The sequence below is a fragment of the Sycon ciliatum genome, chromosome 1, assembly GCF_964019385.1.
Source record: "Sycon ciliatum chromosome 1, ocSycCili1.1, whole genome shotgun sequence".
Taxonomy (NCBI): domain Eukaryota; kingdom Metazoa; phylum Porifera; class Calcarea; order Leucosolenida; family Sycettidae; genus Sycon; species Sycon ciliatum.
The window spans coordinates 45,994,183-46,017,794 of NC_088643.1; the positions used below are offsets into that span (position 1 = coordinate 45,994,183).

The 23,612-nt window shown below is 48.5% G+C and overlaps 3 protein-coding genes and 1 non-coding gene across 4 annotated transcripts; 3 read left to right on the top strand and 1 right to left on the bottom strand.

Moving 5' to 3' along the window:
* Positions 1-239: 239 nt before the first annotated feature.
* LOC135804851 (ADAM 17-like protease) lies at positions 240-14,206 on the top strand. The gene is made up of 12 exons (XM_065318820.1): positions 240-527; positions 947-1,016; positions 1,424-1,553; positions 5,802-5,911; positions 6,607-6,664; positions 7,083-7,174; positions 7,553-7,671; positions 8,507-8,585; positions 9,098-9,186; positions 10,562-10,624; positions 11,642-11,775; positions 13,328-14,206. The coding sequence occupies exons 1-12, from the start codon at positions 240-242 to the stop codon at positions 13,335-13,337; spliced, it is 1,242 nt and encodes a 413-aa protein (XP_065174892.1). The 3' UTR covers positions 13,338-14,206.
* Trnak-cuu (transfer RNA lysine (anticodon CUU)) lies at positions 4,820-4,892 on the top strand. The gene has a single exon. It is a non-coding gene; the product is annotated as a tRNA-Lys (tRNA).
* A 292-nt stretch (positions 14,207-14,498) lies between the features above and the next one.
* LOC135828695 (2-dehydro-3-deoxygluconokinase-like) lies at positions 14,499-21,363 on the bottom strand. The gene is made up of 2 exons (XM_065341120.1): positions 21,265-21,363; positions 14,499-16,175 (listed from the first exon to the last, which is right to left on the bottom strand). Exon 2 carries the CDS (start codon positions 15,841-15,843, stop codon positions 14,755-14,757), a length of 1,089 nt encoding a protein of 362 aa, XP_065197192.1. The 5' UTR covers positions 15,844-16,175; positions 21,265-21,363; the 3' UTR covers positions 14,499-14,754.
* A 689-nt stretch (positions 21,364-22,052) lies between these two features.
* On the top strand, positions 22,053-22,760 carry LOC135804859 (KHG/KDPG aldolase-like). Its single transcript, XM_065318832.1, has one exon. It carries the CDS (start codon positions 22,053-22,055, stop codon positions 22,758-22,760), a length of 708 nt encoding a protein of 235 aa, XP_065174904.1.
* Positions 22,761-23,612: the final 852 nt, after the last annotated feature.

Here is a 23,612-nt window from a genome sequence, read left to right on the forward strand (position 1 = left end):
TCAACACCCGTATTCATGATAATGCTCGGTCACCACCCGTATTTATGATAATGCTTGGTCAGCAGTAGCAGCAGTCACCATACTATAATGTGTAGGCCAGTGCTGTTTCATGTTGCCTTCCTTTAAACTAACTGGCACACGCAGGTTGATCGGTACATCTGCAATATGCAGTGACGGTGTTTGCACTCGTACTTACATAGCCATAGTACAAAGTAGCAACCCCACGTATGCCCGTACACATGCCCCATCGACCTCCCGGTTCCGTTTCAACACAAGATGCATCTTATTATGCAAAGTTGGGACAAATTGTGCGTTGTGGACGCACAGGATCTGACCCGGCATGTGGCGAGCATGACCGTCGTGGTGTTCTGTTGTCACTGTTGCATACGTGCTCTCCTGTGTGCTGCCACGGGCCAGGTCACAACTGGGGGTCTCAGCATGACTCAACATCAACATGCATATCAGATAGCAATGGCCGCTATCTAATGAACCAGTATGCTTTGCCCGGCACAGAGACGAACAACAATGTAAGTCGGCAACTTTCCATCACATTGCTCCATGAGAACAATGTGTTATTCAACAGCAACAATAAAAGCTGGGAAACTTGCACAGCTGGCAAAACGGGTTTATATCCCTTCTGGCATCCTGGCAACCTACATTTGTTTTCCCATGACAAAACGCATTGTAACGTTATACATGACATTTGCATGCATGCATGCATTGTGGACTAAGTGTGTGCTGCAACATTGAATGACAACAACTTCCCCCGGCGAGTATTTTGGCCTGAGCATTTACTGTGGAACTTCAGTACCTTGGAGCAATCATACTATACTTTGGGATACGACCTACTTACAGGACCCTACGTATGCTTATCCAGTCACCTAGCCTGGGGTGGATAGAGGAGTTTATGATCTTGGTGTTCCTGTTCTATGCTTGGGTTGTTTAGATTTTCTCCGCTTGCAGTCTTCAAAGTATTGGCACGGTCCTTGTTGGAAAGCAGGATACGTGCTTTGTTGGTAAGTCATCGGAGTGTTCTCCCTCATGCATGTGACAGTCTGCCATGATTTTCCGTGTGTTACAATAATACGATTGTGCCATGTCCAATGCATAGCATGTATCCTATTATCAATATAAAATCGTTTAGCTCCAAGTCTATAGACTTAGCAATCGCCTGCACTTGACTCTTACGCTATGTTTTCCCCTAGGTAATTCTGGCCTTGCTTCCTCTTATGTTCAGGCCGCAAGTTCCCGTTTTGGAGCCATCAGTTGCCTGATGATCGTGACTATGTGAAGCTCAGAGTTGCAACACAGCTTCCCCTCAGTCTTGTGTAAAATCAGTTATGCCGGTGTGTGTGTGTGTGTGTGTGTGTGTGTGTGTGTGTGTGTGTGTGTGTGTGTGTGTGTGTGTGTGTTTGGTTTCTAGATCGTGAGGGTTCGTTCTGTGGCAATGCGCTGCGTGAGGCTGATGAGCAGTGCGACGCCGGCTTTGGCAATCCGAATGACCCATGCTGTGCTGAGAACTGCCGATACCGGGACCCTACCTTCCAGTGCAGGTCAGTGCTTGAACACACTGTAGCTGGCTTGCAGCTTATCACTTTGCTTGTGCAAATGTGTTGAGATAATACGCGCAGGGCCGCTGACGCCAGGTCCAACGTATGGATAACTTGTGTTGAAAATGTATGCAATCTTACAAACTCTTGTTTAGAAATTGTGTCCACAAAACAAGAAAGAAGTCAACTCGAAAATATTGACTGGGAATACAAAAGGAAAACATAGGGAAATGTTTCTACCAAGTGCTGGAAGCATCTCCGTATCAATGTCCCGATCAGCGATCAGGTAGCGTGAAGATGACATTTCTGACATTTCTGTCAACCAGCCACACCCTTTGCGAGCACTGTGTGGGCCGCATGTGGCTTGGTCTTCGCCACACCGGCCACAGATGTAAGCAGGTCTGCCCAATGATGTTACGGTATAGATAAGTTGACGTGCTGCCAGTCTGCAGATGCCAACTCGCCACTCCGCGAATAGAGAGTGCCTTCCGAAGTAGCCACTACACCAGTCACGGCTTACGGAAACCTTCCCGTACGCTATTGGGAAGGCTCAGGTTTGGTCAATAGAACTGGGTTTTTTTTTGCATTCGTGAGCTAACCATAGTGTATCTCGCACACAAATAGGACAGGGAAAGGAAAGGACGTTGGCAAGACCCCTTTGACCATGCCCTTCTCTCTTTCCTAATGCGCTCAATCCTCTCCGGTGTCAAACTGTCAGAGAACCTTATTCCCACCCGGTCACTTCAGGAAAAGCGAAAGCAAGACACCTTTGACCAAGCATCTCTCTCTTTCCTGATGCTGTCAATACTCCTCGTGTCAAGTCGGAGAACCTTTCTCTCTTTCCTGATGCGCTGAATCCTCTCAGGTGTCAGAGTCGGAGAACCTTATCCCCAAAGTCTATCACTTCAAGAAAAAAACAAGAGCAAGATGCCTATCAGAGCATTCTGAATAACCGGTTTGCAAAGTTGTGCCATCGAAGTTGTGCCATGTATAGTAATCTCTAGAAGATGTCCCATGCAGGACGACGCAAAACACCTCTAAATTATGTAGGGTGATATACATGTAAATGAGAACAACAATGATTCGTCAACTAACAGCAGCTATAGCATGTAATGTATGCATTTCCATCAACCCAATAGGGCTTGAAAGTGTTATGTCACAGCATAGCAACAATTTCAAAAATTCAAAAACTGGATCCACTTGGATCCAGTTATTGTATGAATCCAAGCACATTTCAAGCCGTCTTACTCACGGCAAGGTGATGTAGCCAGTGAAACTGACTGATTTGGCTACTGGGGGCGGGGTTACAACTGGTGGCGAAGTAAAAGTCACCCCTGCATACGACATGAGTGGGTTGCTATGCACCCACATACTGAGGCAATAGCAAAGTCACACCTTAGTGGATCCAAAATAGAAATCTGATGTCAACTTACTACTCCCTGGCCGTTCTTGACGTCATCACGTTCAAGCCCTATAGAGAGAACAGGGAAACCGATTTGGGAGAGAACCTTCTAGAAAGAGCTAGAATATATACCACTGATAACAACATGTCAACACAACTACTAACAGCAACATGACTTGTATGCAGAGAGAACTGCTGCTGAGTCATACGTAGCAGGTAATCTAGACTAGGATCATCATAATCATTATGCAATGTGGGACTACAGAAGTAGCTACTTGTGAGCATCCAGACTACAGATTATAATAGAGCCAGTGCTGATGGTATATGACCTACATGTACTGCAGGCTATTGTCAGCACGGAGTACAGTGCTAACATTTCCCCCTTCACACAAACCCACATGTCCAACCGCTGAAGTGGCTTGCGCCCCCGAGAGGAGTGACGGTTCCTAGTTGGTGAGATTGACTGGGTTAGCGGAGTACGTGAACTCGGTGGTGATCCAGTCGGAGAGGGCGGCGGAGAGGGATGACAGATCACTGAGATCACTGAGATCAGGCGGTGGCGACGCTGCCAATATCCGGTCCAAGTTTCGGCGTTGCTGGACTCCATCATGAGTTTCCACCGTGGCCTCATGGTTGTTCACTGAGATGCAACGGCGCGATCGATTGCCCCCGAGGGTTGTTTCACGTGGACCGAATTGCCTGCTACTAGAGATGTTGCAGCAACGTGATTGTGCACATCATGGCAGGCCTTGGTAGCTACCTTAACTGCTGCACCTCATCATTGGTGTCCATGTCATTGTCATCAGCATGGTGTGGTTGGAGTGACTTGAGTGGGGTAGAGTACCCACCACGAAGAAACAAGTCGCCCAGAGTCTTGCCCGTGGGGGCATTGATGGTGGCGCGAACCACTGCCGCTCGGAGAGCGCAGGAAGTTGACGTCTTCCCAGACTTCCTCATGTGCCGCTTGAGAGTCTGCTGGAGGTACTCGGCCGGATTCTGGCAGGTGTGTAGGGCACAGTTCACTCATGACTAGATTCTAGCGGGGGTTGTAGCATGCTCACTATCTCATCAGTGGTCAGACTCCAAAACCCTTCATCTGCCAATTCAGATGGGTTACTGCCACCCTCAACCACCGTACTCGGCTCGCGCGATGCTTGCTTTTCCGGATGCAGAGGGGCCAGACGAACATACGGTGGCTGATATAGCGATGCCGGTCTATGCTGTCCCGGTCTTGTCTTTCGGAGCCGAAGAAATCACAGAAGTGTTAGTCCTCACCAGTGCCGAATCAGGAGATGCAGAGGCAAAGCCCGACTGCTGTGATAAACCCGACAAACAGCTTGACTGCGAGGAAGTATCCACGCGGTCGCCACCAACAGCTCGAAGAACAGGATGGTTCCGCTTGTTCCGCAACGGACACCGACACTGACACTGATGACGGGGCAGGAACTGAAACCTGGGAAGTTCCAGCCACAGACTGGGGTCCCGACCTCCCCGTCCTTGTTCTAACTCCAGGAACCCAACCCGGGTGGGCATCCGGTGGAGCATCAGGAACACAACCCCGGTCTCCACAGCTGTTTTGTGAAGATCCGCATTGCCGAAATTTGTGCAGCGGCCGTCCCGGCCAGGGTAAAAATTCTTGCAGCACCTGCACTTGGTCGAACAAGAGCAAGACTTGCAGGTGCTCGTGCTCCGCCTGCATGCACAGCAAGTGCGTGCACCCGCAGCACGTGACTGGGACATGGCTGCACGACACCAGCAAACTGTTACTTCAAGCTAGCACGGGCGTGAAGCCAAGACCCACAGACCCCCTACCCCAGTCCCACCCTTTACCATTTGCCACAGATATAGGTGCTGCATTTCTTGTCCAGCCCGGCTAGCTCAGTCGGTAGAGCATGAGACTCTTAATCTCAGGGTCGTGGGTTCGAGCCCCACGTTGGGCGCTTGATTTTTTCCTTTTGTAAGGACCGACGGGAACCGACAGAATAATCATGACAAACGATTGACGGCGTTTAGTTGAGTGTGAGTGCCAGGAACGGAAACTTTTTTTAGTACCGCTGACAAAGTGGTATTGTGAGCATGATTTTCAGCAGCTTCAATTGAGGAGAAAGAATAGAAAAGAAGTCCCAAGAAACAAGAAATCGGGGCCGAAAGTCACCCTGTCACAGACCATGCTCCATGACTCTTGCTGTGTGTACTATGCTGCATGGTATACGGTACACTGTGACCAGAGCACATGCATGTGTGGGTTGAATAGAACTGAAGTACGGTCAAGGGATCCTCCTGCAAGTCCCGTGTGCACGTTGAATTCTAAATATAGGTGCCAGACCCTTGGCCCAAGTTTTGGCCTTGATATGTTTCCGAAAATGTTCGACATATATTTTGGTAAATACGGTAGAAAAGGCCTTGTTGCCAGGACAAAACAGATTCATTCCAATCAGGGAGTGAAGTCAACCTTGGGTATCACAACAACTCCTGACTGACTGGCCTACCAACCATTTCAGGACTGTGACATATTTTCTACCTCACGACTCTGATCAACGACAGCTTGCGGACGCTTTCTCATGCAGACCAAAGATTGTTCCCCACAAGGTAGACTGTATTTTTACTAGTTCCTGGTTCAACAAACCTACCTATAGACTTTGGTCACGGAACGTTCGTGCCGGTCCACACATCCCGTGTATTGAAATGCACAGCTTATACAATCACCAGTGCCATAGTTGTTGGTATGAAGTAGGGGATAAAAAGGTTCATTGCCGCTGAACTCTTAGTTTTACACACGAACGTTTTAGTTGCTGGTATACTTCAATACTCATATGGTGTTCACTTTATGTGTCTGTTTGGCTGCTCAGTGATGGCAATGACGTGTGCTGTACCAACTGTTCATTTGCCGCGACTTCGAAAGTCTGTCAGAAGGCATCTTCTGAACGGGACTTCAGCTGCCAGGAAACGTCATTCTGTCCATATCCTGCTTCAGTCTAGCTATCATAGTGCAGGGACGATGTGGGATAACTATATGTTATGCGGAGCCGATGTGGAATAACTTTATGTTATGCGGAGACGATATGGGATAACTATGTTTTATGGCGGGACGATGTGGGATAACTATGTTTTATGGCGGGACGATGTGGGATAACTATGTTTTATGGCGGGACGATGTGGGATAACTATGTTTTATGGCGGGACGATGTGGGATAACTATGTTTTATGGCGGGACGATGTGGGATAACTATGTTTTATGGCGGGACGATGTGGGATAACTATGTTTTATGGCGGGACGATGTGGGATAACTATGACCTAGTTATCCCATTGTGTTACCCAGGCACGATGTGGGATGATTATGTGTTATGCAGAGACTATCTCAGATCAACTGTGTGGTATGCAGATACTGTGGACGGTTACTGTGTGTTACGCTGGGACTGCTGTCCTCAGTGGAACACCCCCCCCCCCCCTCCCCCGCATTAATTGTATTATATGGGCATTACTAAGGCATGCACGTGTACACCGTGATGTATTATGGGTGTCCCACGTTGGTACGGTGGCGTGATTGACCAGCATGGAGGCTGTTGGAGAACATGATTGGGTTGGCTGTCTGAGACGGTGATAGCAATAGGTCTGATGCATTATTTCCTTGACTATTGCCGCTGCCGTTCTTACTGGCAACAGTGCAAGTTGTAGCATTCAGTTCAAGACCAGCGGAGCCTGCGGTAACTTGTAAGTCCTGGACTCGCAAATCCCAGTCAGTGTTGGGCTGTAAGGTCAAGTGCATGTATGTGTTGAAGCGGCAAGTCAGCGCTTAGTCACACAATATACCATAGAAGCAGATAGAACGTCCCAATGCATGTGTTTCGTATGAAGATCCACAGTTACCTTTGTGAATGAACGTCATGTTGTGCTTTGTGACCGCGTATACACACAGGTGACTTGTTGCTATTGGTTACACAACCAAGACTGTATGCTAGTGGCAATATCATTGAATATGTGAATTAAGTCATAAGGTTTTTTTTACCGAGGTAACTCTGTGAGACCTGCACTGTGCATGAGCTGGTCACATCTTGCTATTCGGAAAGGCCAGTAATTGTTGAATGTGGCTGCTCCGTGATGCTGCATTGTGCTTTGTGCCTACTCACAGCGGCCAGTGCAGAACACCACCACAGCCGGAGAGTGCACGGTGTCAAGGGTTCTGTGAGGCGACTCGCAATCAAATCTCATGTATCTGCTCAGGTATGAGTAACTGACTTTCATCATAGTATCCATACTCAGTGCACGTAGTCACACTTCAAGTTCATGAAGCCCTGATGTACAAGTAGTTACAGTGGTTGTATTTTGGCAGCAGTGTCTGCAGTGTCTGCAGTGTATGCAGTGTCTTCAGTGTATGCAGTGTATGCGAGGATCGACTAATGCACCTGATGGAATACCTCCGCGATCACTGAGCCTATGAGGACTAGCCATCATCTCGGATCGATCGATCGGGTAGATGCATGACATCTGCTTATGTGGCTGTTCTTTAAGGCTGTGTGTGATTTGTGTGTGTGTGTGTGTGTGTGTGTGTGTGTGTGTGTGTGTGTGTATGTGTGTGTGTGCATGTATGCGAACGAAAAGGTGTTCAAAACGAGTGCAAGATTTGCTGCAAGGCGAGTGCAGGAGCACCGTGCGCAGTGGCTAACAGCTCGCTGAATATCCAGGATGGTGCTGGATGTAGCCAAGGATTCTGTCTAAATGTGAGCCATGCACCCGGCAGCACATGTATTCCTGATTACCCATTGAATTCCTGTGCATGTGTTCAATAATCAGAACCAGTTGGCAAGTGTCCAGGTGTTTGGTGGGGTGGGACTGTGGCAACCCCGACTTGATGGCGTATCTTCCGAAAGGGTGTACCTGGGTAACTTGGTCAACTTTTCAAGTTCATGTTGGACTGTATTGTCTCCGCATGTCAGTCAGGCTGGTATCTATCAAGCCTTTTTTTGTTGAGCTCGGGGTTAAGTTGTGTATGTATGTTGTCTGTCTTGTAACTTGATTACAAGGCCGTCACAGCCGGGCGGCTGGGGCGGCTGAGGCCGCCCCACTTTTTCGGCCTTTTTTTTTTTTTTTTTTTTTTTTTTGGAGCACATTACAACAAAGCACAATGATCGCAGGTTAGCGCAAACGTGACAAATCCTTGTCCCCAAGCGTGGTTTGTTGCAGAAAAAAGTCTTTCATTGCGGTTACACTGAAATGGCACCAAATGCCTGGAAATGCTTGCAATTGGCTTCAATTTTTGAATTTTTTTCCCGGAGGAGGGTAATGTTTGTCAGTGTCTTCTTCTTTTGTTGCAGAATCAAAAAGACTTTCATTGTAGTTACCGTACACTGAAATGGCACGAAATACCCGGAAATGCTTGCAATTGGCTTTAATTTTTGAAATTTTTCCCGGGGGAGAACCCCCTTCTATGGCCGCCCCACCTCCAAAGTCGGTGCGACGGGCCTGGATTATGCATGTCATGTGCCTGCGCGGCAGAATCTGCTGTCGGTATACTGACTGTTTACTGTATGTTATCTGGTTCTGTGTATGGCACAGGGAAATTGCCGAGAGGCTGTCTTGGACTCGACGGAGAGAATCTTCAGTTTCTTTGATGGTTTTTCAGCAGACACAATTGGTAAGGAGATATAAAAAGGACAAGAAGTATGCAATCCAACACGCTCTGGATCGAGGTCATGATGTCTGAGGCTTGATTGGGCATGCACCCTGAGGGCTGTAGGCTCTAAGGGATTCCTAGCAGTACTGGCCCGCACAACTGTCGACAGCTGTATTGTTGTCCACTTGTTATGCTGCGAATGGGATTATCGGTTCTTGGTCACTTTTAAGGTCAGACCGACTCTTTGTGTGCCATAACTGAACGCATCTAATTTTTGGTTTGGGTGGGTGCCGCTGTTGGACCAGGTGTCAATCATGCAGCATTTTAAACATTGGTGCTGTTCTGGCAATGGAGACATGAATGGAATCAGTCACTGTCAGCTAGAAGAGCACCGTATGTACATATTGTGTTTATGGTGCATGCTATGGAGTGCTGAGGCATAACATGCAAATGTTCCCGCCGCCTCCTTACTTGTCATTTTTGCCCGTATTTGTGTATATTGATTTGTCCTGCGGTTTGTTTTCTTGTTTCAGCCCGTTGGTTCAGGGACAACATAGTCGCTGCTGTGCTTGTTTGTACGTTCATAGCATGGATTATCGGTGGCTCGATAGTCCGATTTTCGGTGAGTGTTTAGTTCTGACTACACAACCCGTGATCGATCACCTCTTTTAGTGAAGTAGTGCAGTAACAGTTACTCTGCTAAGAATCGGTTTCCGGTCCTCACTAGGGGGGCCATGTCCTATCCCATGCCCTGTCCCATCATGCCCTGCCGAGGACCGGAAACTGATTCTTAGCTGAATGTTCAAATGTTCATGTATTGGACAAACAGATGGTAACTGAGGAAGAGACAATAAGGGGATTTAGTCGATCACTGTCAAACACTGTACTGACTCCACTGTCACTCAAAATGCTGTAGTAAGTAGCTTGTGTAACTTGTGTGCCATTGTTTCAGTTTGTTGGTATATATAATGTCATGTATATGTACCATCACTCGAACTTGACAATAGAAGCTGCTTTTCGTATGTGCAGTTACATTGAGCCATGGTGTTTTTGTCTTATGTTTGTGAATCCTTCCCGGAAGCAAATGCTGGTTTTTATGCATTCGTGTAATTACTCAGCGTTATTTGCAATAATAATAATAATAATAAGAAAGGGTTTGCTCCCCACACCGGAGCTCGCGCTATTCCGCCGACTTTACTTGACACATGACTGACGCACGACTGCCATCCAGGGCACACGAGAAGTCCATCGAACCTTCGACTCGGCAAACCTGCAAGAAAGCACCACTCCCTGCTCAATACACAGTGTTTCGGGGAATTCACCCCTCATCAGTTGAGCTTGAGTAGGCTGAGGAAGATTGTGCCTGAAGAGCACCACTTATATAGTGCTCTCCAGGCACAAACATCACCAGGGATACAAACTTACAGAGACGCTCCGTGAACACCAGACAGCAGCGTGAGTCGGTGTCCTGCTTTCTTGCAGGTTTGCCGAGTCGAAGGTTCGATGGACTTCTCGTGTGCCCTGGATGGCAGTCGTGCGTCAGTCAAGTGTCAAGTAAAGTCGGCGGATTAGCGCAAGCTCCGGTGTGGGGAGCAAACCCTTTCTTACAAATCATCGCCGAAGTCGCAACCACTACTTCGTAATAATAATAATAATAATAATAATAATAATATGTACCATGATCAGTCCTGTACTTCTAATGGAGCCAGTCTTCACTATAACTACAATTGTAGCCTTTCCTATGTAGTTTTTGACTTTCTGTGTGGGTATGGAGGTAGCACAGGCTTGGAGCAGGACAGGAGTGAGAGACAGTCAATGTTCCATTGTACAATACCGACATTGCACAGTGACTAGATATCTTCGCTGAATGAGTCCGAATGGCTGTAAAGCCACTTTGTGGATGACTGATAACATCTAACAGGCACTGATTTCTTCTCTCGTTTTCTTTTCTTTTTCTTATGAATCTTCACACATGCCTATGGGTCGCTGGGGAGCAGGACAAGAGAAAGATGAAGAAATTTAACCGCGAATTTGATGTGTACAAGGAGAAGTTTGATGAGGTATGTGGCATCTGAACTGTCTATTGTTTTGCTATTGCTTTGCTGTAACCCGGGACATGCTAGAAGACACCAAGCATGCATCAGCCCAGAGCCCAGTGAACTGAGGGGGTTGTGCAAAACTGGCCATTCTGATGCACTTGGTTATACTGCGTACACTTTCAACTCTTCACCCCGGACCTAGTCGCAGTGTCCACTGATCAAGCCACTTCCATACTAGTTTTGAACAATGTGTTCAGAAACACAATGGATTCCGGAGGGGGGGGGGGGGATTCCTTTATATAGAAATCAGGTGGGGTGATGGGTTGCTTTTGGCAGGAACCTTTGCTTTGGCAAGTGAAGTATCAGTCAAACCATTGGCCTTCACCCCAAAAGTAAAGTTTGTACGTTCGTCTTACCACTTGCTATTACAGTTGTGTTGAGAAACACAACCCCTACTAGGCTGGCTATCACTCGCATGGTTATGCCACCCACACGTTCCATGCACGCATCATGTGTCGACGCTGGAAGCATGGCCATGTTTAGCTGTGTTCGTCGAGGTCAGGAGCCAGTTTATGCGCCTGTCAGCCTGCGCAGGTCGGAGCGCTTGACTATGGTCAAAACTACTCATCCCCACTTTGCATGGCATATGGTCGGCAGATGGTGATAGAAACGTCACACCACATGCTGGTACGACGTTTTGGATGAGCCCCCCCCTTCTCCGACTCACAACATTCCAGATTGCTCGGTCGCTGTGTTGTGGGTGAAGCACTGTCGAAGCGCTGTGTCACAACATCGATCCTTGTTTTTTTCTGTGTGTGTGTGTGTGTGTGTGTGTGTGTGTGTGTGTGTGTGTGTGTGTGTGTGTGTGTGTGTGTGTGTGCATCGTGTGTGCATGTGTGTTCGTGTATATACGTGTGTGTGTACGTGTACGTGTATGTGTATGTATGTGCATGTGTGTTTGTGTATATACATGTATGTGTACATGTACGTGTGTGTATGTACGTGTGTGTATGTATGTGCGTGTGTGTGTGTGTGCAGTACATTGAACATCGTAGTATCGATCCACGCGTGATGACGCGCCGCACATCTGACCGACAACGACGTTCTGGCCAAGGCGTCAGGACGGATAGCCGGAATTTTGAGATGGCACCGCTCATGGAAGAACGACGGATGTGAGTAGTAGTACAGTCATTAACTGCTACTTGGAAGTAGTAGAATGCGGCATGGTGAGAGTATGATGAGAGTGGCATTGCTAGCACATGTACTGTTAGCCTGGTACTCAACAAAATGTGCTTACGAAAACCTAGGATATGCATGGGCATAAGCATGATCGATGCCACCATGAAGACAATACTTCCATCGGGGGCTCCCGTAAGAAGACCATAGGTCTGTGGGAAACACCCTAGTAAAATAAAAGTTAATAATACATGTAATAATAAATTAATAATGTACCGTGAAACCGTGATGTCTCTCGTAAGATGACCGCCCAAGGGACCTTCATAACGTGGTCTCTGTTACCAGGTGGTCTCCTTATCCAGGGTCGTTTGACTGGAAATAACATTCCTTGGTCCTGGTTTCAGTGGCCTTCTGGGACAGGTGGTCGCCTTATCCGGGGTCATTTGACTGGAAATAACATTCCTTGGTTCTGGTTTCAGTGGTCTTCTGGCACACTGGGTGGTCTCCTTATCCAGGGTCATTTGACTGAAAATAACACTCCTTGGTCCTGGTTTCAGTGGTCTTCTAGGACTGGTGGTCACCTTATCCGAGTGGTCACTGCCTTGACAGGTTTTACTGTGTCTGCCAGTGTAACACTGCATGCCTAGTGCAATTAACATTGAAACTGGAGAGTCTAGCCTATACTCACTGACAGTGTATACAGTCGTCCCTCTCTAATCCGGCACTTTATAATCCAGCACCCTCGATAAACCAGCACGATTTTCAGTAGCCAAAATGTCCTCTTCGTACACATTGCAGCAGTCAATCAGATTTGTTAATCCAGCACCCTCCCTAATCCAGCAGATTTTCGTGGCACAAATGGTGCCGGATTATAGAGGGACCACTGTAGTTCGAACGAACCACTCACTTGCCATCCTCTTTTATAGCTATTACCACGGATAAGTAATGCCTGACTTCGCTTATTTCCTTTTTTGCTTCGTGATAAGTAATTAGTTGCATCGATAGAGTTTGGGGACTTGGAATTAGCTACAAGTACAGTACAGGCCCGCCGGAACCGGTCCGGTTGGTCAGGTTATTACCGGACCAACTCATTGGCCATCAACACGTGTTTACCACTGTGGAGGGCATGTGTATCCACCATATCAATACACAAAGTATGAAAGGCCACAATACCACCAGACCAATCGAAACTTGCCAGCTTCCAGCGGTCCTGAAGTATGAGTGTACTTACTACTCGGAGTGATGATATCATGGATGCAGCTAACGTGCTTGATTTGCCCCCTTCCGGGCACTGATTGTGAGACTTACCACCTCACCCTCACCGCAAGGAGCTGCATCTGCCACCCGATGGCATCTCAGGCATGGTGGTGGCCTGACACAAGGAAACCTTCCTTTTAATAAATCCGGTAAATGCTGGTTGTGTTTCTCCACACACAATTGCATAGTAGGTGGTCACGCAAACATGTGAACTGCACGTTTCACATGTTACTTTTTTGAATGAGTGTACCAACAGAATTTGGCCATTCTTTGTGTTTCGATCCTCCGCAGGATTCAGTGAAAGTACTCATCCACGGACCCGTCCACAAACTGACATCATGGCTTTCCCAATCTCCGTTGTCGTCCGCAAGTTCCTGCAGTCAATGCTAGTGGCGGCGGCTCTAGCTTGGTTGTTTGTAAAGTAGAACAAACGCTGCACATTTTGCATATAGCCTGGGGTCCAGATGACTTGCTTGCGTGCTGATGATTCCTGCCCGTGTGCGTGCTTTCGAAACCTGCTCAGACAATCTGATAGCCGTCTGCCTGCATATTCCCATGGCAATTTGATCTCAGTGCTGCGTGTGCTTGAAATTGTACTTGTAATACCCATAGGCTACCCACCTCGATCTCCCAGGATACGGTGTTTTAGAGTGATTTATTGATAAAGCCAATGATGGCGTCTAGGAACCCCCGTTTTCTCAGGAAACATTTGATACAGCAAATTGGACATATTGACATGAACATCATTTCAGTTAGTCGGACTGCCAAGGTGCCGTCCACTAGGTATAACTTTGCTGAAAGCATGAACAAAACAAAACAAAACAAAATTAGACCGTTAGTAAACTATGAGCTGGAACTGCCTGCAATGCTTTCAGTGCTGTGTTTTACACCAGTCTTTGTGGTGCTATGCCATGTTATCATACCTTGTCTCCAGGCAGCATTCAGTCCTATCATCACGCAAGTCTTCTCACTGCTTCTAGTTCTGGCCTGTTGCAGTCACGCTGCTTCCTAGCACTTTGCAGAGCAACACTTTAATTTTAAAAGGTGTTTCATATCATGATTTTCAGCTGGATACAATTTTGACAATCTCTGTTTCACATTAGGTTTGAAGTGCTAGTCTGTAGATGAACCGGTCTACAAGTCCATTTGAAAAACAGTTCATGCCCTTGATTTGTGTTTGATAGACTCTACTGGGAACTGGCACTGGGCCCGGTACATGAGTGGCCTGTCAGGACAAGTCATGTTCACAACTGTACACTGCTTCACTGGATGGTGTTCTCTCCGTTATGTGTGATGTCATAGCGTAGACCCATAAGTGGCTTTAATAGTGTTGGCTCAGAGTCTGAGCATTGACAAAAAACACAATGCAGTTGGGTATACTATGCAAAATACTTTCTTTTAACATCTGGCTCGCTTCCTTTTATGCATTCAGACCTCACTTGTATCAGCTTCCGTAGCCAACCCAATGTCATAGATAAGTTTCATTCAGTTTTGCTATTGCCAGAGTATTGGGGGTTGGCAATCCCAGGTAGAAATAGCATGTTGTATATTAAATTTGTATCACTGCAACAACATCATATCCTGCATGAGTGCATGCTTACAGAAACACTGAACCCTTAGTTTGTGTACTGCTGAACCGATTGCACTGGAATGATGTTCTCTTGTCATGTATACCACCACCAGTGACGTGACAAGGATTGACTGTAACCATAACAGCATTATTGCTTCAGGAAATCAGCCGGCATCGATTCATACTTTGTCTCCATCTTCGAGAGCTCTTGCCTGGTGACCGTCGAGTGGTCGCCAATGCTCTCCTGGCAGAGCGCCGCCAGCATGTCACTACGTCGCAGAGCAGCCACCAGTCCCGACGACGTGGACAGTGCAGCGTCCAAGCCGTGCTCTAGGCAGTAGTCAATGAAGCCGGCCATCCAGGCACTGCCGCCGCCCAGCTGATCTGCCGGCCTGTGGTGGATGTAGACTGGCTCTGTGCTGAACACACCACCATCCAGCGTACACAACACACTCCAGCGTTTCTGCGTGCCACCGGACTCGGCATCGCGCGATTTGAAGCAGCAGACGAGACGCTTCACGCCGAGGTGCTTTGCAACGTCTTGCATTCGCCGTATCTGCGACGCGTGTGTGCCGTCGTCGTCTTCATTCGCACTGGTCAGACCGTTGAGTTCGGCCAGTTGTCGTAGCGAGTCCAGAGCCACGACGAAGACCTGTAGGTCCTTCAGGTGTGGCTGCACACACTGCATGAGCTCAGAAAGCGGTCCAAGCTGTGCACGGTGATTCAGATCCATGCTGCATGGTATGCCTTTGTCGCGAGCCGTTCTCAACGCCGCGTGCCAGCTTGTCCGCGGCGCTTCGGCAATCATGGGTGTAATGCCCGTCATGTGCAGCCAATGCTGCTGACTTGGCCCGGCCAACAGGTCACTCCAAGCAAAGCGGCCGGGGTCGTGCAGGGAGAATGCCGAGCGCCGGCGCTGATAGTGCACCGTGCGCTGCTCGGGCAGGACGGTGAACGTGCCGACGTCCGCACCGTCCGTCGCCAACACTGCACTGGTGTCCACGCCGCAGTCCAGCGCACTGTCCATGATCACCTGGCCCATCGGGCCCTCGGGTAACACCGAGCACCACCTGGCCTGCCTGCCTAGCTGACACAGCGCCACACATACGTTCAGCTCGTCTCCCCCGACCGACCTCAGGAAGAGGGTGGGCTTGTGTCGATCGCTGGCACTGCGACTGTCGTCGGCCGGCGCATACCGTATCATGGCCTCCCCGAAGCTGATCAATTCGCGAGACATGGCTACACGTAGTTTTGATCAGTTCGCAGTTTAGTTCGGATAGAAGGAGGGAGAAGCCCGCAGTGGTCTCGGATCGGGAGCCGCCTCTGGATCACCACCGCAGTGTGGTTCTGGGGTCGCTCACCAGACCAGTGACCTGCTGCACCGAGCTCAGTAGACTTCTCGATCTTACCGATTCCCAAACTAACTTGTAGTCTACTGAGTTCTTCTGCAATTCCGGTTCTTCGTCTCGAGCAGAAGGATATTTTGGATAGCGATATTGCAGAACGAATGAATAGCGAAATAGTCGCCCCTAGGCTATAGTATAGGCCTACAAGTACAACTAACGTTACCTTTCACGTCAAGCAATCTGTTCACGCCACATGGCTGGATTGGATAGCGCGTACATGCAGACATGATTGAAGACTTGCAAAATCAATTTTTTTACAAGTCCAGGCGCTAGGCGCTAGGCCTAGGCAGTACTAATGCCAAAGGCTAATGCCCAGGCGCTAGGCAGCTGACTTTATTTTCGGAGAAACACTACTCATTGTAGTAAAAAGTAACAATGAATAGCGACATCATCTAGGAAGGATCGCTACCCTAACGCAAAGGAAAGGCCTTGCGCGGCTGCTCTACGAAGTGTTGAAGAAAGACTCATCAAAGTTAGTTGGTGGACGAACAACTCGCTGGCGCCGGAAAACTTGGCCCCCACAGATGGTGTTTGGTGAATCATCAAGCATAATGTCTTGTAGCAGTGTTCACCGAGGAAGGAGAACGCTCTAGCCGCTGCTGTTGTCCGTTTCATCCACGTTGGGCGTTAGCTGCACCGCGCCTATTGTGTTTTAGTATTCCATGGACACAATTAGCATTCAGAGCGATTGTGGAGCCACAATTTACTTCACACAGCGTTGTATTGTCCACGAGCGCAAACTTCATTATCAGCAGTAACTGTTACTCTTCATCCTACATGTAGATTTGGAGTATACACGGCCTTGTCATGACAGCGACAGCTCTACAGAGTGTTCAAGTGAGAAACATTAATTTCAATTGTTGGTGGACGAATAAATGGCTGGTTCCGAAAAACGCGGCCTGCACCGATGGTGTTTGGTGGATCATCAAACAGGGTGACCAGCAGTGTTCACCGAGGAAGGAGAATGCACTCGCCACCACTCCGATTCATCCAAGTGGGCGTTAACTGCGCCGCGCCTATTGTGTTTTAGTATTCCATGGACGCACACTAGCGTTCTCAGCGATTGTGGAGCCACAACATATCTTCATGCGGCGTTGCACTGTCCAAGAGCAGAAACGTCAGCAGTGACCCATCATCATACATGTAGATTTGGAGTATACACACCATGCGCCAATGGGCCTTGGCACAACAGCGGCAGCTCTACGGAGTGTTCAAGTGAGAAACATTTGTTTCGACTTTTGGTGGACGAACAAATCGTCGGTGCCGAAAAACGTGGCCTGCGCCGATGGTGCTTGAAACATCAAGCATGGTATGTGGTGACTGCGCGAAATACACAACAGTAGCACAGCGGAAAGAATAACTGATTGAACAGAAGCGTTGCTTTGTGTGTTTGCGCACAGGGCACCGGTCAACTCAGTGCAAGGCCACCCGCAAGTGTAATGTGTGTTCTCGCATGGGTCACCAATCAGAGTCACCATCATGTCACGATCTGCCCTGAATCGGTCCCTTTAGTCCTTCGCCGAACGCGAAGGACTAAAGGGACCGTCACTTAATTTTTGCCGACTACCCGCCAAAAAAATCTCTTCGTTTCACGTGTCAGGCACGTCCGCGAGCGCGTACGACTCGCGCTCGCCCGCGTTACCTTTCACGTCAAGCCTATGTAACTTACTGCATAGGGTGCAAGGTGACCGCTGTCGGTTTACATGTACTCCAGTTATTACACCGTGCATGCACTGAGTCTGTGCTGCAATGTGCATCCATAGGTGTTCGTTTGCGGTAGCGCAAGGTGACACGTAAGGTTGATGTATTGTTTTGTCCGCTGCTATTCGAAGCTCTCGGAGTCGGAAGCGTTACCTCTGTTTCCCCTGTTCCTCCCTGCGCGGAGTCTGTAGTTCTGGCTTGCAGTCGCTGTTACATGCATGTTGGCAGTTGCATGTGTTTTGGTTTTCAGTTGTCTTTATTTGTTTTGTGTGGACGACAGTTCAATATTCTAGCAGTTGTTGCACTTCCTACATTCCGTAGTCATTATGCGGTTGGTGTTCGAGAGAGAAAACTGTGTTCTTCTCCAGAGTGGAGTAAACCATTCGCTTGTGTCTGAGGAAAACCCTGTGTGTTGACGAAGAGGTTGACTTGGCTGTAGAGTGAAAGTACCACATGGTCACATGGTCCACAAAATCTTAGAACTATTATATATAAACTTAGGGTCTTCTGGCGTATGGTATAATTATATGAGCAGCATGAGAGTGAAGTAAAAGACTATTAGCTCAAACATTCAGTCTTTCAAGAGTAGGTGTTTCATCACGGAATAGGTTCTGCAGTTCACTTACACACTGCAACAATGGACCAGCAGTGTCCAGCATACAATAGAGTCATGTGAATATGTACCGTATGCATACTCACAGCTGCAAGGCCAGCGCCCCGTGGCTGCTTGACTTCTCAATCGATATAAATATTCACAACAGTATTAAAGACTCTGTGATCAATCAGAGCTGTGCTTCGAAGTAGTCACAAATGCCCCATGATCAGTCACAAAACTAAACTTGGCAACCAGTCACAGCTTCCACGGTGCCCCAAGACCAGTCACCAGAGATGACCGTAGTAAATCTGCAGGGAGTTTCATAATCTGTTCATTGCAGAGTCCACTATACAGGTCGTCCCCCGTTAATACGAGTCCGGTTAGTACATAAACCCCGTTAGTACATAAGAAATCTCAAGTCCCGGACGAAACGTGGTCACTTCCATACAAATTTTGTCGGTTAGTACATAATCCGTTAGTACATAAACCCCGTTAGTACAGTCATAACATTTCTCCGTACCCGCATGTCACCTACCTCAATAGTACATAATTTACTGGTCTTTTGGCCTTCCAGTGGAGGAACATCATGTTCTAGTTTCTACTTGTGGACGCAATTAGCATAGAAATCAGAGCGCACATCACAAACCGACAAAGCTCTGTTTTTTTTCGAGTGACTGTACAGGTGCGCGCGGCGGGGCATGTACAATGTCAACTGTAGAATCTTCGCTAAATGTGACCATTATAACATAATTTTTATGTTATATCGAGGGAATCAAGAATATCTCGCTGCCTAGTCATGGAAGCAAGAAACACTCAGAAAAGTTGAAAAAAGTGAAAAATTCTGCTATACAAGCAAGTTATGTACACTTTCGTTTAGTACATAAACCCCGTTAATACATAACATTTGTCAAATCCCAGAGATTATGTATTAACGAGGGACGACCTGTACTATGATTCAAGAGGGGGGTAGCGTTCCTGCGGATGCGGAAAACTTGGCTGGAACCCGAGTGTCACGTGAACCCTGATTTTTAAGACTTTTATTATTTGTTTTACGATGAGCCTATTATACGCGATACAGGCTCAGAACACACTTTTCGTCTATTTGGCATATCAGGGATATAGGGCGGAGCAGCCCATATCCCCAATTATGACACGCGAGTTATAGTGAAATACGATTGGCGTATTGTGCTGGACTGACTGCGGTAATGTAAAGCTAAAATCAAGCAGTCAGTTTGCCCTTAGCATGGCCTTGTCATGAGGGTGCCACATCCGTGGAAAGGCAACATGCCGGCTAATCTCCCTGAGAAGTTGAGTGGTTATCAGCAGGCGATGACGCTGTGTCGATGATGACCTGTTGATGCCCGACAGGAACCTTGCGAGGAGAGTCATTGGGCCCGACGGGTAGGTAAAGCCAACTTCCACAGTTTGCGGATGGCCGACATGTAGACATGGACAGATCGGGGCTGAAAAGTTCTGAACAACTCGGCAGCAAAATAACACATAAAGTAAAAAGTCATCACCTGGCAATGGATTCCAGTCATGCCCTTGACAGAACTGGAAGTAACGGGTATCGGCGGAAAAATATTTCCGGCTGGTGCCAGTGCTGCTAGCTGCAGCACGGAGTCCGGCAACTGAGAGTTGGCAAGACTGGCTGATCTGGCTCAGCTGCTGCTTCCGGAGCCCTCGATGGTTCAAACACCATCGGCGCAGGCCACGTTTTTCGGCACCACCGATTTGTTCGTCCACCAAAAGTCAAAACAAATGTTTCTCACTTGAACACTCCGTAGAGCTGCCGCTGTTGTGCCAAGGCCCATTGGCGCATGGTGTGTATACTCCAAATCTACATGTATGATGATGGGTCACTGCTGACGTTTCTGCTCTTGGACAGTGCAACGCCGCATGAAGATATGTTGTGGCTCCACAATCGCTGAGAACGCTAGTGTGCGTCCATGAAATACTAAAACACAATAGGCGCGGCGCAGCTAACGCCCACTTGGATGAATCGGAGTGGTGGCGAGTGCATTCTCCTTCCTCGGTGAACACTGCTGGTCACCCTGTTTGATGATCCACCAAACACCATCGGTGCAGGCCGCGTTTTTCGGAACCAGCCATTTATTCGTCCACCAACAATTGAAATTAATGTTTCTCACTTGAACACTCTGTAGAGCTGTCGCTGTCATGACAAGGCCGTGTATACTCCAAATCTACATGTAGGATGAAGAGTAACAGTTACTGCTGATAATGAAGTTTGCGCTCGTGGACAATACAACGCTGTGTGAAGTAAATTGTGGCTCCACAATCGCTCTGAATGCTAATGTGTGTCCATGGAATACTAAAACACAATAGGCGCGGTGCAGCTAACGCCCAACGTGGATGAAACGGACAACAGCAGCGGCTAGAGCGTTCTCCTTCCTCGGTGAACACTGCTACAAGACATTATGCTTGATGATTCACCAAACACCATCGTTGGGGGCCAAGTTTTCCGGCGCCAGCGAGTTGTTCGTCCACCAACTAACTTTGATGAGTCTTTCTTCAACACTTCGTAGAGCAGCCGCACAAGGCCTTTCCTTTGCGTTAGGGTAGCGATCCTTCCTAGATGATGTCGCTATTCATTGTTACTTTTTACTACAATGAGTAGTGTTTCTCCGAAAATAAAGTCAGCTGCCTGGGCATTAGCCTTTGGCATTAGTACTGCCTAGGCCTAGCGCCTAGCGCCTGGACTTGTAAGTTGTAACAAAATATTGATTTTGCAAGTCTTCAATCATGTCTGCATGTACGCGCTATCCAATCCAGCCATGTGGCGTGAACAGATTGCTTGACGTGAAAGGTAGCGCGGCCGCCGGGCGAGCGCGAGTCGAACGCGCTCGCGGACGTGTCTGGCACGTGAAACGAAAAGATTTTTTTGGCGGGTAGTCGGCAAAAATTAAGTGACGGTCCCTTTAGTCCTTCGCGTTACTTTACAAGTCGCCGTAACCCAGGTAACACTGACGAGTGACGGGAGAGGACGTAAGAACCAGTCGGGAAAGCTGGGGGATCCGGGACGGCGGGAGGGGGCGAGCTGGACACGACATACCGGTAATCAAGGTAATCAGATGCAGACTCAGTAGCTGGCTGTGCTGCACTGATGATCATGATCACTGATGATGTATCCATGGACCATGGTATCTGTGCATGCTAGACCGGGGGCTCGATACCTGTACCGCGCCGCGGTACAGGTATCGAGCATCCGAGGACATGAATGGTAGATCTACGAGCGAGGCCGAGGAGGCCGAGGGCGAAAATCTTCAAATCCAAAATCTTCGGAGCTTCCTCTCTGTCATCATGGTCATGACTAAGATCTACATGACCTGACCGATAATATTGTCGCGACCCAGAGGCCAGACCATGGACTGGTAGGTCTCCGGATAGCTACAGGCCAGCCAGTAGCTCCATCAAGGCAAAATGCCAGGGTTGAAGCCATGCGATGAGCACGAGATGGCAGCAGCAGATCAGCAAGAAGGAGAGTGACAGGTAGAGATAGGAGTCTGTGGGATGGTCATGGGTAGATCTACGTTTTGACACCTGTGTTATTTGGAGCGAGCCAGTTGGTGAAATTCACTGAATGATCGCTAGCTGGGACGCAATTATTTACCGGGCGTATTTTCCTCAAATAATTCATGCACCGCATTAGCGTGCGTGCTCCTGAAAATCCAACACTAAAACAGTCGTTCCAAGCCACTCAACTCGTGTCCGAGTAATACCAGAATGGATCCATCCGAAGCTAAGGCGCGAGTGGAGGAAGCGGTTGAGTTTGTGAAGCGCCACAAAATCGTGGCCATTCTGCGAGCTGCCAATCCGGAGGCAGCAGTTGCACGCGCCCTGGAGCTTGCCGAGCTGGGATGTCGTCTCATTGAGATTACGCTGGACACTACTGACTTTGAGAAGGTGGTGAGAGAGCTGTCAGAGAAGCTACCCAGCTCATGCATGCTCGGTGTCGGCACGGTCATGGAGGCCGACAAGGTCAACGAGCTGGTTGCCATGGGACTGAACTTCCGCTTCTGCCTGTCGCCCATCAACCCGGAGGGCTTTGTGGCGCGCTGCCATGCCAACGGCATCATGGCCGTTCCGGCGGCGTTCACGTCCAACGAGATGTGGAAGGCGCATCACACCGAGGGGGCGCGCATGATCAAGCTGTTCCACGCCAGTCTGATTCCGCCGGCAACGCTGAAGGGCATGCTGGGGGTCGGCCCGCTGGGTGCAATGAATATCATGCCGTCCGGTGGTATTGATGCTGATGCTGCTCCAGCATGGTTGGCTGCAGGTGCGGCCAGTCTCGGCATGGGCAGCAAGTTTGCCGGCAAAGACATCCAGCTGGTCGAGGGTGATCCCGGCCTTGAAGCGGCGAAGCAGGAGTGGGCGCAGAATGGCCGAGGAGCGGTGAAGAGGCTCATGGATAGTTTGAAAACCCAGTAAGCCATGCTGGCCGCTGCTCAGTGTCTGCTGATATGTGTGGACGACACACCGTCTTCTCACGGTCGCACGGCCTTATCGACCGTGATCATGTTTATGATTCAGACATTGTTCTGTGAGCCTATCCACCGTTGCTTAGTCAGCATCTACTACTGTGACATATTGCTGGATGACTCGGATCTTTTGCTTTCTATCGTGACTCAGGCATATTGTGTCGGTGACATTCAGTCAACCTTGCGAATACCGGCCCATGGTCCATGGATCAGGCATGAGAACAGTATTGCTATTCGCCAGGTTAGACTGGTGAGTATGCAGGCAAATCATGAGTTACTTGGTCTGAAGATTATAGGTCGTCACTCATTCATGAGTTTTTGTTGTATCAGTGAGGGTGTATATGCCGGATTCGTGGGGCTGCCGTACTTCAAGCTGTAAAACCTTCTTGCGCCGCTCAGCTGACTTGCTGCTGTGACTGTGAGCTGGATGGTGTCAAGTAACCCCTTGCATGCATGATGGTTGTGTGTGCAGTGTGTATGCATGTGTGTGTGTGTGTGTGTGTGTGTGTGTGTGTGTGTGTGTGTGTGTGTGTGTGTGCGCGTGTGTGTGTGTGTGTGTGTGTGTGTGTGTGTGTGCGGCGGTGTGTGTGTGTGTGTGTATGTGTGTGATGTGATGTCACTGGTTGTTGCCAGCCGAAGAGAAAACCAACAATAATGGCAGTATTGAAGTTGTCACAGTGTTGAATGTGACGCATCATACGGTCATGATGTGAGCCCGGCGAAATCATTCTGCAGAGCAGCAGTATTAACTGTTTACTTGGTCTAAAGAAATCATGTGACTTGACCGGCATACGGTTGAGTT

Excerpts from the sequence above, each read along its gene's own strand:
- LOC135804851 (XM_065318820.1), top strand. The coding sequence starts at position 240 with ATGCCCCATCGACCTCCCGGTTCCGTTTCAACACAAGATGCATCTTAT. Across the intron at positions 528-946 it reads GCACAGAGACGAACAACAAT|ATTTTCTCCGCTTGCAGTCT; the intron begins GTAAGTCGGCAA and ends TGGGTTGTTTAG. Across the intron at positions 7,175-7,552 it reads AATCTCATGTATCTGCTCAG|GTGTTCAAAACGAGTGCAAG; the intron begins GTATGAGTAACT and ends GCGAACGAAAAG.
- LOC135828695 (XM_065341120.1), bottom strand. The coding sequence starts at position 15,843 with ATGTCTCGCGAATTGATCAGCTTCGGGGAGGCCATGATACGGTATGCG.
- LOC135804859 (XM_065318832.1), top strand. The coding sequence starts at position 22,053 with ATGGATCCATCCGAAGCTAAGGCGCGAGTGGAGGAAGCGGTTGAGTTT.